Consider the following 15,871-nt stretch of genomic DNA (forward strand, 5'->3'; position numbering starts at 1 on the left):
GGTCACCATTCCCTCTGAATACTGTGTCATACAGTTTAAGCATTGCCATATAAGAAAAAGATGTGCATTCAGGTGCTGCACTTAACTGGCTTACATGATGCCACTGAACAGAAAGGCTGGAACACAGAGCTAACGGGATTTCTTTGCTTGCAGAAAAGCAGAGAAAGATGCATGTACAAGTAAAAAGGTGGCCTTACAGTAAGCCAGACAAAGGCAGCTCTGAGTCTTGATTACAAACTCATACATACACTAGGCCTGTTCAGCCAAACCATGTAGACTCCTCATATTGAAGTTCCCCATCTTCATATTTAAAAAGCTTGAATTTATAGAGACACAAAGCATTCAGTTTTGAAAGTGGAAGAGTAGAGATATTCTTCCTGCATAAGGAAACTTTGTACCAAAATGCTGACATGTGTAGGATCAAGACTATTGGACACATTAATCCTTACTCTTGTCTTGTCTCTCCATGTCAATTCACAACACTTCCTCACATTAGTGTGATATGAATAAATTAACGGTTGCTATGCACTCATGCTGCAATAACAGGCATAACAGAAATAATCAGGGGAAAGTAAGAAATCCATCTCCAGAACAAGCCCTTCCATGACCACTACCTTTGCTGCCATGCCCTCATGTAATACAGCTCTACATCCTTTCTCAAGGGGAACAAAAGCGATATGATGCATGTAGCACTTAAGGGGTAGGTGTCATATTGATGTATTTATAAAAAATGCCTTATATTTTTTTGCCTATTATTTTCCTGAAAATTGGTAACACTCCGTGGAGTTCTGATTGCAGCACAGTGCTCAGCTTGTGTTTTTCACAACAGTATCATAAATGCAAAAATCTCTTTCCTGGGTGGCAACTGTCCATGTTAAGTGATGAACTTTTAAGCCTAGACTCATCTACTACACACACATACCACGCAGTTCTAAACTGATCTCAATAAGCCACATTCTTGTTGGAAAATTGAGCAGAAGTCACAAAGATAAAAGTGCTACTGCAGAAATATTCCTCTGCAGCCCATAGGCAATAATTTCATTATCACTAAGATCCCTCATGTGCAGGCTCATGCTAAAAAGGTGAGTCCAGTCCTTCCACTGTGTTCACACTGGCACTCCAGGCACAGTGCACCAACCTGCGCATGCAAACAACAGCTCTGCCCCCTCTCTCCCGAAAGCAGGCCCCAGACACACCAGCCTGGCTTGTGCACAGACAGGCAGCAGTGACAACATGGGGCTTTGGGAGACCTCCGATGGGCTGGAAAAGAGCTGAAAGCTTCACTCCAGCATGAATCCACACTTATGCTATGGCTCTGCACCCTAATTAAGCTTATCTACAACATTGCTGTTCCTGACAAGAAAAGCAGTGGCTACTACTAGTCTAGCTACAACCATACAATCAATTACAACCATGACTGACTCCTTTATTTTAAAGGAAGTGTTCTTTACAAAGTTTTTGAAACACTAACACATAACCTGCAAACGAACTGAGGTTTGCCAACAAATTGTTTAGATACCACAAAAGCTGTTTTGTTCTCACTCTATATCTGAAGGTTTATAAACTACTGAACACTGATATCTGCAGCCTGTGACTTGCACAAGCCCACTCCTCTCCTTGCCAGCGGACCAAAAACTTTCTGTAGGGATGCCTATGGAAGGCTTCAGCATCTTAAGCTTGGCCCTGGACAGCAGAAAATAAAAGGAAATACTGCCTAAATAGTTCTGGTCGAGGGAAAAACAGAATTCAACAACGTTACTATATATGTGAAGTACAGCTTTTTATGAATACTTTTTTTCATCCTTTTCCAGTGTTTAGGCAGGACTTCCCGTCTCAGCAAAAGGCAGGTACAATGACGACAAGCTGAAGATCTAACATCATTCATATATTGAAAAAAGTGAATAGTCAGTATTTACAAATATCCTTGCATAAATAAAGAATTAGCAAGGCACATTGTAAAGATTATTTTTTCTCCTCACTTCACAATCACAGGAAAGCAAGCAGAACCAGCACTTCAGAAAGCAAGGATTGATGAGTAAGACCCAAAAAACAATGTCTGAGGCTTCCTGCTGCGCTCACTTGTGTAACAGCTAACACAGTTACAGGGACAGTCTAACCCGAAGGACTAGGAGCAACTGTATCTCACAAACACACACTCCCTGCCTGATGCGAACAGAAAAATGTAGACCTGCTCTGATGGAGGATTACAAAAGGACAAAAGACAGGGCTGTGATTTATTTTCCAATATCCAGAAAAGGGACTTCTAGCCTTGTGCTGCAACTACACACTTTTTTTTTAGTCAATATCAAATCATTCAGCTTTTAATATACCTTTGAATCCATCCCATACAAAAGGTTTTGCACCCATCCATGTAAAACAGCATCTTCCCCTCACAAATCACCTTACATGTTTATCCTTGAAGCTTGAGCTCTTCTTATGTACACTCGTCCAGTATTTCAATACGAGGTAATTCCCACGCAATGCAGCACATTGTTTTTTTCCCCTCCACAAGAAAATGTACTCTTAACATCAAAAATTCTTGCATCAGGTACCTGTTCTTTGCCTTCAGTGACTTTAAGATTCTTCTGCATGCTAATACATTGGAAATCTCATCACAGTTTTGAGTTTCAGACATTTCATGTGTGTGTAAGCAGTAGTTACTGCAGATGAGAAGAAACTTTGGACACGAGAACACTTATATTCACAAGCATTACAGAAGAGATTAACATTTACCTAGTCTCAGCAATTCCTAAGCCTATTACAATGCCAACAGACCTTCACTGCAACAATGGAAGGATAACTATATCATCTAGCAACAGCAGACAGTGGAGCTTCCCTTTAGCTGGTGCCTAAGTGCTTCTCAGAACTTCCTCCAAAGTAGCAAATCTTGTTCTTCTGGATTAGTTAACATTTTTCACCAGTACAGACACATTCTTTTACTCTTTGCACATCAACATAAATGACAAGGCAGTTTGTAGAAGTTCCTACCTATTTCCTCCTTGGGTTGAAATCAGGAGTTTCCTTCAGCCATTTCTTTGCCAAGTACAAGCTCCAAAAATCAGAGATGATTTCTGAATACTTGAAAAGAGCCTACTAGTTAATATTTACAATATCTGGTAGAGTTGCACACAGAATTCTTCAATCTTACCAGATCTTTTTTCCTCTTCTAATTTCAAAAGCCTTGCTCCTTAGAAGAACATACTATCAAGATCAAAACTTCTGAGAGAGTCGGAGACCTAATTCAGATTAGTTCAAGTTGTATAGGCGGCTGGTGTTTAAATTCCTTAGAAAACAAAATTCCTGCTTCTTTCCTGAAATCCAGAGACTAGGAAAGGTGTCGCCTCAGTGATCCTCCTCCCTCTGCTATTCAGGAATCCTTCCCATGAACCAATAAAAGGCATAATAAGAGGCATTTTCTCTCTCTTTGTGTAACTCATTCCCACTATACACAAGTGGAAAAAAGACAACCAAACCAAACCCAACAAAAATCTTCATGAATTACACCATTTAGTTTTCATTTAAATTGTACTGATAAATCACTGTTTTCTCCTTCATATGGTCTGCTACTAGTGGAAGCTTGTCACGTTTGAAAGTTAAAGATTTTATTCAACAGGCCATTATACCAAAAACATTTGAGTACAGAACTTCACCAGAAATCTCTCTTAGAATACAGCCACATTCAAATACGATGGGTCACCTCTTATATTTACAACACACACCTAATATTATCAAAACCCACCTTGAAAATGCTCAAGTGCTTTAGTTAAGCTTTATTCCTCTATCAGGAATTGCAGAGTAAACACAAAGGATAGTCCTTAAACACTGAGTTGAGAGCACATCCTCTGGAAACTATTCAGAAATGTTAGCTTACATTTAAAATATCCTATGCGTTTCTAAGACGATAAAACTTTAAAAAATAACAGCTGCTTTAAAACTTCTTTAGGACAAATTATCAGACATTTAACATTCCATTATTATTTAGCCTTTAATTCTGGAAACATTAAGACATAAAGGCCATCAAAAGAATGAAATTATTTATAGAAGATACCTACTGTTTGGGGAAATGATCTGAATTTTCGGTTGTGGTGATTTCACACCAAGTTACAGCTTTTCATGTAAACAGCATTTCTGAACTTGTTTCTGTCTAGAAAACACCCCAAGCCTGAAGCAGCATAGGTTTCAAACACATCTAAAACACACAACTCCAGTTGCTCCACCCCAACACATACATAAGCAATCACACTCCTCAAGCAACACCAGCTTTTGGGAAGTTACACAACTGAAGCCAGATCAAACTCCCAACTGAAATCAACAGCAGAACTCCACTACTTGCTTAGGTGCAACTCAATCCAGCCTAGTACACACAAGAGCAGAGGATCTGTCCAGACTCCATGAAAGGAGTAATTGCAGCGCTGACACACAACACTGATGGCTTCCACTCCACATTGCTATCAGCAGGCTTCCCACTTCTATCAGACACTTAAAAATATTTTAGCAATAAAACCAAAAACATACTCTCCAAGTAGAGATGAGGGTGTCAACAAATGCAGAGATATTAGTATATGGTCTAGTATTATCAATATTTATACAGATAACAGTAAATATTAAATTATTGTAACTATTTATACAATAAACACCAAAGCAAGGAGCACCATCATCATCATCATCGAGAAGGGCAAAGGCAACACAAATGAGCTGAGAGAAAGAGCAACCAACCATGGAACATGGTAAGTGCGACAATCTCAGGTGAGGAAAAAGCTGTTGAATGCAATAGAGAACTAGAAAGCAACATCAGAAAATCAGAGAGCAATTAAGTCAGCAGGGGGCTTCAAAATGCACTGTCCTAAGAAAAGGCATCAGAGTTACACTTTGCTTTATGCAGAGACAGCTGGAGGACAGCAGGGGAGGTCAAATAAGAAAAAAGTATCCCAAAACAAGAGCTAAAAAATGGTCTTGGAAGAAGAGATGGCCCCACTTCCAGTTACATTGGAAAAAACCAAACCCACCAACAAGAAATGCAGCACAACAGTACTCAAGAAGCAAGGCTCGGGGCTGCTCAAGAGCAGAGAGGAAGAGGAGAGGCAGGACAGAGACTGAGGACATTGGCAGTGGGATTGGGTGGGATCTGTGCAAACAACTGCAGACTCCCTCCCACTCCCTGCTGACTGAGGCAAGGTCCCAGAGCACAAGTCAGCACTTTGGATGAGGTATCCCATTCCTGCACAGCTGTGCATATACACCAAACACAGCAACTCCTGAACTGCCTTCCAAAGACATACTGAGCTCCTAATCAGCACAAACATTAACCTCGACAACTGCCAAAAAGAAAATAAATATCTCCCTATTTTTTTAGAAGCTAAAAAATATAGGAAGAAGAATTAGCACAGCTATATAGCTGATCACCATGACAGATACAAGCAGAATTCCAGATTTTTCTGCCTTGTGTTTCAATACTTCAATCACCACTGACCTATAGGTACTCTGGCTATTTTACTTCCTGTTCACTCACTTTCCTGCAGAGCTAAGCTTTAAATAATAATAAAAAAGCCACTAGTTTTTCACAAAAAAACCCCACACCCCTCTATATCCTAGCTAATGCCAGAGGAAGACAAGATGACACATTTTTACATTAATTAACATGAACTGTACAACAGGCCACGTAACTTCAGCAATGCCCTAGGAAATTCTAATCTTTGATTTCACTTGTAGCATTTCTGCCAAATAGCAGATATAGGCTGCACTAATACCTGTGATATCAGCAGATTCACTTGTACTCACATTACTGTAGCTCTGTCTTTTGAGTTACAGCCTCATCCTGTATTTACTTAAGTCCAAAACTCTCCTCCAGTGAAGTAATGCTCCTCCCATGGCAGAACAGACCCTTTCCCTAAAGAACAGCTGAGTATCATCTAGGACAAATGAGCACCACCTGCATTCAGAAGGACTTGCTCTATCATTAAAAAATGGGATAAGCTCAAACAACCCATCCCCTGCAGTTATATGGGGCCAGCTCACAAATACAAATATTCACGCTGGAGAGGCACCAGCAGCTTTACTGAGTGCTGTCACTTTTAGCAGCAGCGAAGATGTGTGTGAGCCTGCACGCTTGGAGAGCTGGTGTTCCACACCTGAGCTGCACTCAGCAGGGTGGGCTCTGTGCCACTGCCCACCCTTCTCACACCATGGCCTGACACACTCACTGATCTCCCTGCACACCAAGAATCAGAACATTCCTGTTATCCCTTCATCTCTCACAGGGCACCACCAAGGTACTACAGGACCTTTCCATCTCTACCATGCCACCTTCAGGAAAACAGACCAGCACTTACAGGAACAGAAAAGAAAAACAGCAAAAAAGAAGAAAATGCTTTTTATCATAAAAGGAGGAAATCTGAAAGTTATCTTACACAATGGAAACACAAAAGCTGGATCCCTTCACAAAACAATTATCCAAGACTTACTTTTCCCTTTTCAAGAAATAGGAATCTAAATACCTTTCCTCTCCTTCTCCCAGCACAGAAGAATGGAAGGGTTCACACCAGCCTCCTCAGATAAAAACCCTCAATATCTCCTGCCTTCATTCAGCTCTCGACAATTTTCAAATCCTGTGCCAAACACCAGAGAGCACACGAGTAAACAGAAGAAAGAATTTGGCAACAGAACGTGATATGCAAACAAACAAAGGAAAAAATACCAAGTGTAGTTTGGAGGAGCAGTAGCAGGGAAACGGGTACAAAAAGCTGTTGTGCTCTTCCACACAGAAGTGAATCGCACACAAAAAAAAATAGGAGAAACAAAACAGCACAAATTTCTCTGCCATTTTAAATGTAGGCTGCTAGGAGCATCCTGCATTTATAGGAGAAAACACACATATATTTTACTGTTTAAGCCACTATGGACCAAACACCTTTTGGCCACACATGTGACACTCCTATCCTTCCAAAGATGTTCCACTGGGATTCTGTGCTGTCCCATTAATACTTCAAGCATCAGAAACTGAAATTTGTCACTCAACACTTTAACACATCACTTTCAACACAATAAAACACACACCTGTTCCATCTGTTAACTTTAAAAACAACGTCTACTACAAAATAAATTACAATTTATCTTATAGCTCGTGCGAGAACTCAACCAGCCTTGAAGAAGGGACTGGAAGGCACTATTACAGACCGGCTGTCAGACGGCAGCTCACTGCAAATACCTTTAGCCAGAGCGAACACCTCTGCCATTAAAACCCGTGAACGGTAAGTAATGCAGGCGCTGTAACCCTCGGAGCGCTTGTGCAGCCTAGGCAATAAGGTACCGAGAGAAAGAAGGACGGGCACAAGTCCCGGCTTCTCCCCAGACGGCCCCGGGCCACAGCACGAACCAGCTCCCGAGGTACACGCTCCGCTCCCGCTGCCCCGGAGCGCCGGGAACGCCGGCCGAGGCAGAACCCGCACCGCCGTGTGCCCGGCAAAGAACGGCCAGGGCAGGCACGGACCGCTCCCGACGCCCGAGCTGGAGGCCGCGGGGCTCAGGGCAGAGTTCGAAGCGGGCCGGGCAGAGGCGGCGAGAGGGCAGGGGGCGGCCTCGCGGACAGAGCGGCCGAGGCCTAGCCGCGGAATTCGGCCCCAAGACTCGCGGGGGCCCAGGTGGCGGGAGCTGGAGTCAGGGGAGGCCCGGCCTGGGCGGCGGAGGCCCGAACCGGTCCCACTCACCAGGCCGGTCCCTGCAGCAGCAGCGGCGGACAGAGCCGGGCATTCAAAATGGCGGCGGCGCGGCCGCGGCACCGATACTGCAGGCGGAGGGATCCGCGCGCCGGCTCGCCCCCCGCCACCCCGCAGGCTCTCCCGACCGCGGGCGGGAGCGCGGCCGCGCCGGGTTCGGCGGGAACGGGGCGGGGATGGCGAGAGCGTGGTTCAGCACCGCCGGTGGCGGGACGGAAAATGCCGCTTGCACTACTTTTCTTGGCGGAAGCACCCGTGAGGTTGTTCTTACACTAAAAGGTGCGTCTGCACCGTGGCAGTCCCTGATGACGTCACGCGCGGGGCGGTCCCGTCAGCGCGCGCGCACCCCGCGGCGGGGCCGGGCGGGACCCGTCGCCCGTGTCCGCGGTTCCGGGATCGAGGGGTTCTGAGGCCGGAGGGGCCAAGCCGCTCCGAGCCCGCCGAATCTCTCACGGTTTAAACGTCCACCGGCGGGAACGCAACGTGCCGCAGTAAACGAGGCGTCTCTGGAAGAGAGTACAGAGCCACCCCCGCCCCAGGCAGCTGTTCAGTTCCCGCTTCCAGAACCTTATGTCACATTAACGATCACTGAATGACGAGGAGCCCGGTCAGCAGCACGGGGCCGGCCGGACACTGCGAGAGTGCGAGACAGGCACGGGCACTTCAGATCGAAGGCTCCCGCAGGGGAGCCGGGCCACTCTGCCGCTGTGCCCGCGCTGCCGGCCAACCGCCGACAGAGAGCCCGTCTGGGGCGCGGGACCAACAAAAGCCGCGCGGCGCTGCCGCCAGGTGACCCGCGCTGGTGGCGGGGCCCCGGGCCCGTCCCGCAGGCCGGGCCGCTCCGAGCCCCGCGCGGACGCAGCTGGTTGCCACGGCAACGGCGCTGCGGATGCCCCGTGACGCCATCCGGGTGCGGCGGAGTCACGACCCCTGAGCGGTTCCGGCGGTCGGTGCTCGCGTCATTGCCATGCGCCGCGTCATCGGCGTGCGCCGCGGGTGGGGAGGAGCCGGTCCGGGCGCCGGGCGGGCCCGCGGGGCCGGTCCGGGCCATGGCGGGTGAGCCGCGGGCACCGGGCGAGCACCGGGCGGGCCCGCGGGACGCGACGGGGCGGGGCGCGCGGCAGCGCGGCCGGGGCTTCGGGGCCGGGGTTGGGGGCGGCGACCAGGCTCGGGCGTCTTCCGTCCCCGCGTTCCGACCCTGGGCCAGGGGCCGTCGCCGTGCCCGTTCCCGGAGCCGGGGCTTGGGCCGCCCCCCCGTTCCCGAGGCGAGGACTCACGGCTCCCTCTGTTCCTGGCGCAGGTGAGGCGGCGGCCGGCGGCGCGGATCCAGGAGCCCGCGCGTGGCAGCCCCAGTGGGTGCCCCCATGAACGAGCGTCGCGGCCGGGGCTGCCGGGACACCGCGGGGCGCCATGAGAGCGGGCCACGAGCGGAGCCAGGAGTGTCTCCCGCCCAAGAAGCGGGAACTTGCCGCCGCCAGCGCTGGCACCGAGGCGGGACGGGCCGGGGGAGCCCAGAGCTCGGGCGAGGGCCCCGAGTGGGCCCGCACGGCTCGGCCGGCTCCCGCCACGCCGCGCTACGGTCCTGGCGAGGCCCCCGAGGCGGCGGCGGGGCTGACGGTGGACCAGTACGGAATGCTCTACAAAGTGGCAGCACCGCCTGCCACCTTCTCTCCCACGGGCCTCCACCCTGTGGTGAACGTGAGCCCCCTGCCCCCCGCCTTCAACGTGACCTCGCCCATCATCCAGCACCCGGCGGTGCCCTTCCCCTCCATCCACTATGCACAGATCCCTTCGGCTTCCCTGCAGCTCATCGGTTCCCACTACACAGTGCCCTATGCCGTCCCTCCTGCCTTCATGCCTAGTCCTCTTCTGTCTCCTTCCACCAACCTCACTGCCCCCCACGTCCCCCACTTTGTGCCATATGCCTCCCTGTTCACGGAAGAAGCTGCTCCTTCCCCCCAGACTACCTCTCCCACCCACAGCTTCAACAAATCCGCCTCCGCAGCCTCTCCTGGGCAGATGCAGCACCACGCTGCACCCCAACCAGTGGACATGGCACCGGGGAGAATTCCTGTTTATTATCAGATGTCCCGCCTCCCACCCGGCTATTCAGCCTATGAGGCACCTGTGGCAGGTGGGAACCCAGAGTCTCCTCAGCAAGACAGCCAGCTGAGCTCAGAGGGGGCTGCAACCAATGGTGGGCAGAGGCCCCTGGAGCAAAGTGTGGCCAGGAGGCCCAGCGAGGCTGTGGACTCTGCCAGCAGTGCAGCTGAGGACTGTCTGCCCCCAGGGGCTGCAGCAGCATGTATGGGTGATGGACAGTTCCTTCCAGGTTACCAGATGCTGGGAAGAGAGATCTCTGTGCCTACTCACAGGAGCACCCCAGATGCTGATCTGGAGGTTCAGAGCGTGGTGGGGGTGTTGGCATCTCAGGATTATCATGTTCTGGCAGCCCCGAGGAAAGACGACCCAAGCCCTTTGAACCTTTGCCATAATACCCCTGATGGGCAAGGAGACGTGCTGAGGAACGCCACAGACAGGGCTGCAGCTGGGAACAGCCAGTCCCGGAGCCCCTGTGGAATGTCCCCCGAAGAGACTGTTAGACAGAGACAGTTAGCCAAAGGAATGGTGATAGCCAATGGCAAGCCAGTACTTGTTCCCATTGGATCTGAGCCCGTCAGGTCTTCCACGTCAGAAGCCCTGCTGAGGGAGAGCCCAGATGCCCAGGCTCGAGGAAATGTGCTTGAAAAGGAGCTGGCGCAGTGTCAGCCACCCAGCTCCTCGCAGCTGCCCTCTCACTTCATGAAGGGAGCCATCATCCAGCTGGCGACGGGCGAGCTGAAGCGGGTGGAGGAGCTGCAGACTCAAGACTTTGTTCGCAGCGCCGAGGTGAGCGGAGGCCTGAAGATCGACTCCAGCACTGTGGTGGATATTCAGGAAAGCCAGTGGCCTGGGCTCGTCACACTGCATTTTGTGGTTGGGGAGCAACAAAGTAAAGTGAGCATCGATGTGCCCCCGGAGCATCCCTTCTTTGTGTATGGCCAGGGCTGGTCCTCCTGCAGCCCCGCGAGGACTGCTCAGCTCTTTGCTTTGCCCTGTCACAGGCTGCAGGTGGGGGACGTCTGCATATCAATCAGTTTACAGAGCGTGAATGGCAACTCGGCTTCTCAGGCCAACTCTCCTCTCGGGGATCAGCTGGTATCTGCTAGGGAGAGATCGGAACGAACAGCTCAGGGGCCCCGAGAGCCATCTGACAGAGCTGCTGAAAGGAAGAGCCACACAGATAGAGCCAGCACGGCCCAGAGCTCCCGTGCAGAATCTTCTCAGCCCGAGGCTGGCAGTCTGTACAGTTTGGCCCCAGGCTTCCAAAGATACAGCGTGCAGGCAGAGGAGCCTCGGCCTCCTCTGCTCCGTCCCTCTTTCATTCCCCAGGAGGTCAAGCTGTCTATTGAAGGGCGTTCGAATGCAGGGAAATGATCCCTTAGAGGTGTGAGCTAAGGCAGCCGCAGCAGGTGACCCTCACCATCAGGTGGAGGAATTGCACAGACTCTGTCTAGGCTCACCAACAAAGGCTGCTCTCTGCCTTGCAGGAATGGCTCCGCTCCAGTTCCATGGCTGACCGGTTGTTCTGGGAGAGTCAGGAGGCCTCCAGTGCCTCAGGGAGCAGCGACAGGCTGGCTGGGGTGGGGAGCAGGGATGTGGTCATGAGTGTGTGATGAGAGCATTCCAGAGGCTGCTGGAGGCTGGGGCTTTCTCCCCCCTCCTGGGATAACTGACTCCCTGCGGGGCAGGGGATGAGCATTCGGGGCAGGGAGGGAGATGAGGAGGGGCAGACTTGGCTTAAGGTAGCAGATAAAATTGCTGAAGATTTTATTTCTCCTTTCTCATGATGGGGAGAGATGGGTCCCCACTGGAGTTTGGGGGCTCTACTCCCAGTATCCCCTTTCTTCACACATGCACTTTAAAAGGACCGTTCACCAATGGAGCTCTCAAGGGCAGGATGGAGGTGCTTCTCTGGTGGTTCTGATTAATGTCTCTTCCACTGAATCCAACTGCTCTTTCTTCTTGCAAAGAATGTACAGATTTGAATGAATCACAGAAATTCAAGAGGAAGGACCAAAAGGATGGGCTTGGGTGCAGGTGAATAGGGAACTTGAGCACTTGAGATGGGACACAAGTTGGGATGGGAGATGTTATTTCCTGCTATAAAGTCTACTTAGCTGTTTTGCCACTAAATCAAATCTTTCTTCCCATGTTAATAACTTTCAAAAAACCTTCCTGGGCTTATAGCTTTTGCAGAGGCTTAACCTGGGGATGAATGGGGTTGGATTTTTTTGTTTGGTTGAATTTTAGTTTTGGATATTTTATTGGGTTTTTTTTTGGTTTTTTTTTGTTTTTTTATTCTGGAGCAAAATACATTCAGCATTCTTCTTTGAGAAGACCAATACTATCTTGTAATTAAGTCAGAAAAATATTCCAGATGGCTAATTCTTCCCTGCAGGCAGTTTCCTGAATAAGCTCTAGACAAGACGCGCAGGCAAGGTACAAAGTTTGTGCTAAGTACAATTCCATGATTAATGCAGGGGCTCTAAAAATACCATAGTGTCACAGGGCATTTTGGGGTCATTTTGTGTTAGTTTTTCTGATGCTTCATTTCAGAGTTCCTCTGTAGAACAATGTGGTCAAATCAAGAGTAGTCTTTTTCATGGTGAGATTTAATACAATTGTGTATGAGCAGCTGATTGTGGCGGTAACACTATTGAGTGAAGTCTCCTGTAGTTACACTAATCTGCTCTCTCTGATGGTGTGCTATGACACCATTGCTCAGCTAGGACAAAAAATACACATCACTGTTCATCACAGAACATCAGTGTTCTGGTGACAAAGCGGTTTTCACTGACTTAACCTGGATTGGGTATTCTTTGTGTTCAGGTGCCCATCTCTGTGCTAGGACCAGCCTTTGGAGGGGGCCTTTCTTAGTGTGCAGAGTCCTGATGTTCAGCATGCTGTTTCTGTCTCCCTGCTCTCATCTGCCTGAAATTTGTCAAGTGTGCCTGACTCTTGGGGTGCCACTCCTCTCTGTCACAGAATGGTGTGTGTCAGCACCTCTCCTTGCAGTGGTGCTGTCTCAGGGCTGTTCTGCACTCCCCAGGAGTGTGTCCTGTAACTGGTTGGCTTCTGCTGACTGCAATGGATGCATGCTCTGCCTGTGTATTAGGCAAGTTAGTCTCTAGAATGTCCCTTCCATCCCGGCCTCAGTCCTGTTTTCCTAGCGCATTGCTGGCCATTTCTGTTGCCTTTAAAATGCCTGCACCAGGACAGGCCTTTGGTGAGATGTGTGCTAAACATGCCCCCAGTGTTTGTGCCTCACAGGGTTCTCAGAATGAGGATGCTGCCTGTACCACGTGTAGCTGCTCCCAAATGACACACTACTTCTGGTTTCATCAGCTGCATTTGGGATGTGTGAAGTGGCAGTGACACTGTTGTGTGAAGATTCTGCCTTCTCAGGTGCAGCAGCTGTGGGAACAGATGCTGTTTTCACAATCCCTTTGTCAGTGAAGTGTCCACCTGGGCCCCTGTCACCCGGGAGTGTCACAGCTCCTGCTGACTGGACTCTCCTACGTAAAACTCTCTATTAGTGTTGGTAATTAGTACTTAATGCTCAGGATATCTGAGGTGTCTGTGGCCAAAGGCAGGAGGCAGAGGATTCTCATGCCTGTTCTATGCACGGTGCATGCAGAGGAGTTCTGGGCTGCGACAGGCACTTGAGGAAGGGATCTCGTATGGCATGTGAATGTAGAAGGGCTGGTTACACCATAGGGGCAATGTCTCAGCAACTGATGCTGCAGAGCCCCTTGAGTGCCTCTGAGCCCCAAAGTCTGTCTTAGAGTGAGGGTTTGGAGAGCTTGCCTTAACACCATGTGTGTTACTGTAACTCCTCGATCTCAGCCACACTGCAGTGGTCTGAATGGACAGCACTGACAAATGAGGCAAGATGCTGTGACTTAAATAGCTTTGTACTGTAGGCAGGTGAAGGGCTGTGAAGGTGCTTGCCCTGTTGTTTACCTGGCTGCTGACCTGAACTTTGGCTTGCTGCTCCTCTGTTGGGTGCGGTCCCAAGCTCTGTGGGACAGGCTGTGCTGAACTGGACCTCGGTGCTGTTATCCAGACTCTGTCAGTCCCGCTGTTGTGTGTTTCACCTGCCAGCTCTTCCCTGGAAGCAGTGGTTTGAAGCACAGCTCATGACGGGGGACTGAGATGAAGAATCCATGTATCTGGCTGTTTGCCCCAAAGGGTGGGCAGGAGGGGGCCACTGGCAACTCTTCAGCCCAGCCCAGCAGTACTGGTATCACAGGAACGTGTCCTCACTGGACGGGGCTGTATGGCTTAGCACCATAGTGGTGGTTGTGCTGAGCACTGAGGCTCTCCCGGGACAGGGAGCGTGTGAGACACGCTCTGCTGCAGTGAGAAAGGCTGTGAATGAGCCCATGGAGGAGGCTTTTATTTCTTGGGTTTACAGGGAAAGAAGGAGATAAAGCCAGGAAGACATTGCAGAGTGGGCTGGTTACCTGGGCTTTTCTGCTGGCAGAGATGTGACAGACTTCTCAGAGAAATATACCATGTTCCTGCTGCTATTGTCTAGGGTAGGAGAGCCGCGGTCTGTCCTGCCTGGAGGAGGCCCTAATCTTATCCAGCTCACACTGTGGAGCAGGAGTCCGTGGGATGCAATAATGGGTGTCTGTAGCCATCTGTCCCATCCCATGGAACATGCCTTGGGTTAGCTGCACAGCAGAGCCAAGCCTATCTCTGGGCTGTGCATTCACAGCAATGAGAGCTCATCACTACCAGACTATGCAGAGGAAGCTCTGTCTGGAAGAGATGGAAGCTGCAGAGGGCCCTCTGCCTTCCCCTTCCAGCTGCTGAGCAGCTTTTATATTGCACTTTTCACATTGTGTCCCTGTCCCCACCCCACACTTCAAGTCACTTTGTCCCATAGAGAACTAACAATCCTTGTTACTCAGAAAATATTGTAAAAGAAACTACAGCAGCTGGAGTAGCCCAAATGCTAGTTCCTGCCCGCAGCAGCACGCGTGCCTTCCCCAGCGTCACTCACAACTGCTCCCTGTCTTTCGAGCCATGCTAGAGCCTGACACTTGTCAGCAGCTGCTAAGATGGCTACAAATACTCATTCTGTACAGTTTGGCCCAGGGTGTTCCACATACAGTTTAAAATGCTGATGGTCCAGGCCCTTCCACGGCCTTCACACTGTCTGTCAAGGACAGAATTGCCCCGTCGGTCTGGGCTGCTGCCGCCCACCCTGCCAACACGCCCCTGGCACACTCGAGTTGTTTTCGGCTTTCACGGCACCTTAGCGCCCGGGAGGGTGTGCTCAGAGCGAGAGAGAGACATGGGGGAGCTGGCTGGGCTGCCCTGAGGCAGAGAGATGTTTGTAGATAAGTGCTGACCCCTCACTATAACCCCCAGTATATGGCTGTATTAACATGTAACCGATGCAGTGTATCTAAAGCCTTAGAACTAGTCAGGTGCTCCCCTCCAACTTTGTCCCTGCCCCTTTCCTCCTACCTGATCTTTAACAAAGCATTAATAATTCTAAGGATAATCTCTATTTTGTTGTGCTTTTTTTGTAACTGTTTTAAATAAATCAATTTGTACTGTATATTTGTACTTTGGTGAGATCCTTTTTCCTGTTTTACCATTTTAAGTCTGTACTTGCCTACAAACAGATTGTATTTTTATTGTTAATGCTTTTATGAATATTGCATTTAACTTGTTGACTCTGTAAACACAGTATATATCTATATACATATATATATATATCTATATATAAACCAATAGCTTTTCCTTTGGTGTTTGAGACTTTTTGCTTGTCTACAGTATCAGTGGTCATTAGCATGTGGCTTCTCTGGATTTACACAGTGATCTGGAGAGTCATGTCAAGGGCAAGATACAGAGTGACACATGGATTACAAGTCATAATTCCGGGTCTTCAGATACTTCTGTGTTATGTGGTCTCTCCTGAACCCCCTGGAATAAAGATAAGGTGTCAGTGACGCTACAGGGAAGGTTCCAACTGCAGGTTGCAGAGTAGAGGTTCATCTCTGCTGGGCACGTAAAACATGAGGCAGAGCAAAAGCAGA

At 49.6% G+C, this 15,871-nt stretch overlaps 2 protein-coding genes across 4 annotated transcripts in view; one reads left to right on the forward strand and one right to left on the reverse strand.

Moving 5' to 3' along the window:
• The window catches only part of AP1G1 (adaptor related protein complex 1 subunit gamma 1), a 35,333-nt gene extending 27,377 nt beyond the window's left edge, over positions 1-7,956 (reverse strand). Inside the window, exon 1 of one of the 3 annotated variants that reach the window (XM_064723582.1) lies at positions 7,704-7,956. The gene's annotated coding sequence lies outside the window, so the exon portion shown is untranslated. Of the gene's footprint in view, positions 1-5,778; positions 5,798-6,494; positions 6,518-7,703 lie in introns of those variants that run through there. The other 2 variants (XM_064723583.1, XM_064723584.1) reach the window with 2 other exon arrangements.
• Positions 7,957-8,715: 759 nt separating this feature from the next.
• ATXN1L (ataxin 1 like) lies at positions 8,716-15,575 on the forward strand. The gene is made up of 2 exons (XM_064723586.1): positions 8,716-8,768; positions 9,013-15,575. The coding sequence occupies exon 2, from the start codon at positions 9,123-9,125 to the stop codon at positions 11,187-11,189; it is 2,067 nt and encodes a 688-aa protein (XP_064579656.1). The 5' UTR covers positions 8,716-8,768; positions 9,013-9,122; the 3' UTR covers positions 11,190-15,575.
• Positions 15,576-15,871: the final 296 nt, after the last annotated feature.

Source organism: Zonotrichia leucophrys, chromosome 11 (genome assembly GCF_028769735.1).
Source record: "Zonotrichia leucophrys gambelii isolate GWCS_2022_RI chromosome 11, RI_Zleu_2.0, whole genome shotgun sequence".
In the NCBI taxonomy this organism is placed as follows: Eukaryota; Metazoa; Chordata; class Aves; order Passeriformes; family Passerellidae; genus Zonotrichia; species Zonotrichia leucophrys.

Excerpts from the sequence above, each read along its gene's own strand:
- ATXN1L (XM_064723586.1), top strand. The coding sequence starts at position 9,123 with ATGAGAGCGGGCCACGAGCGGAGCCAGGAGTGTCTCCCGCCCAAGAAG.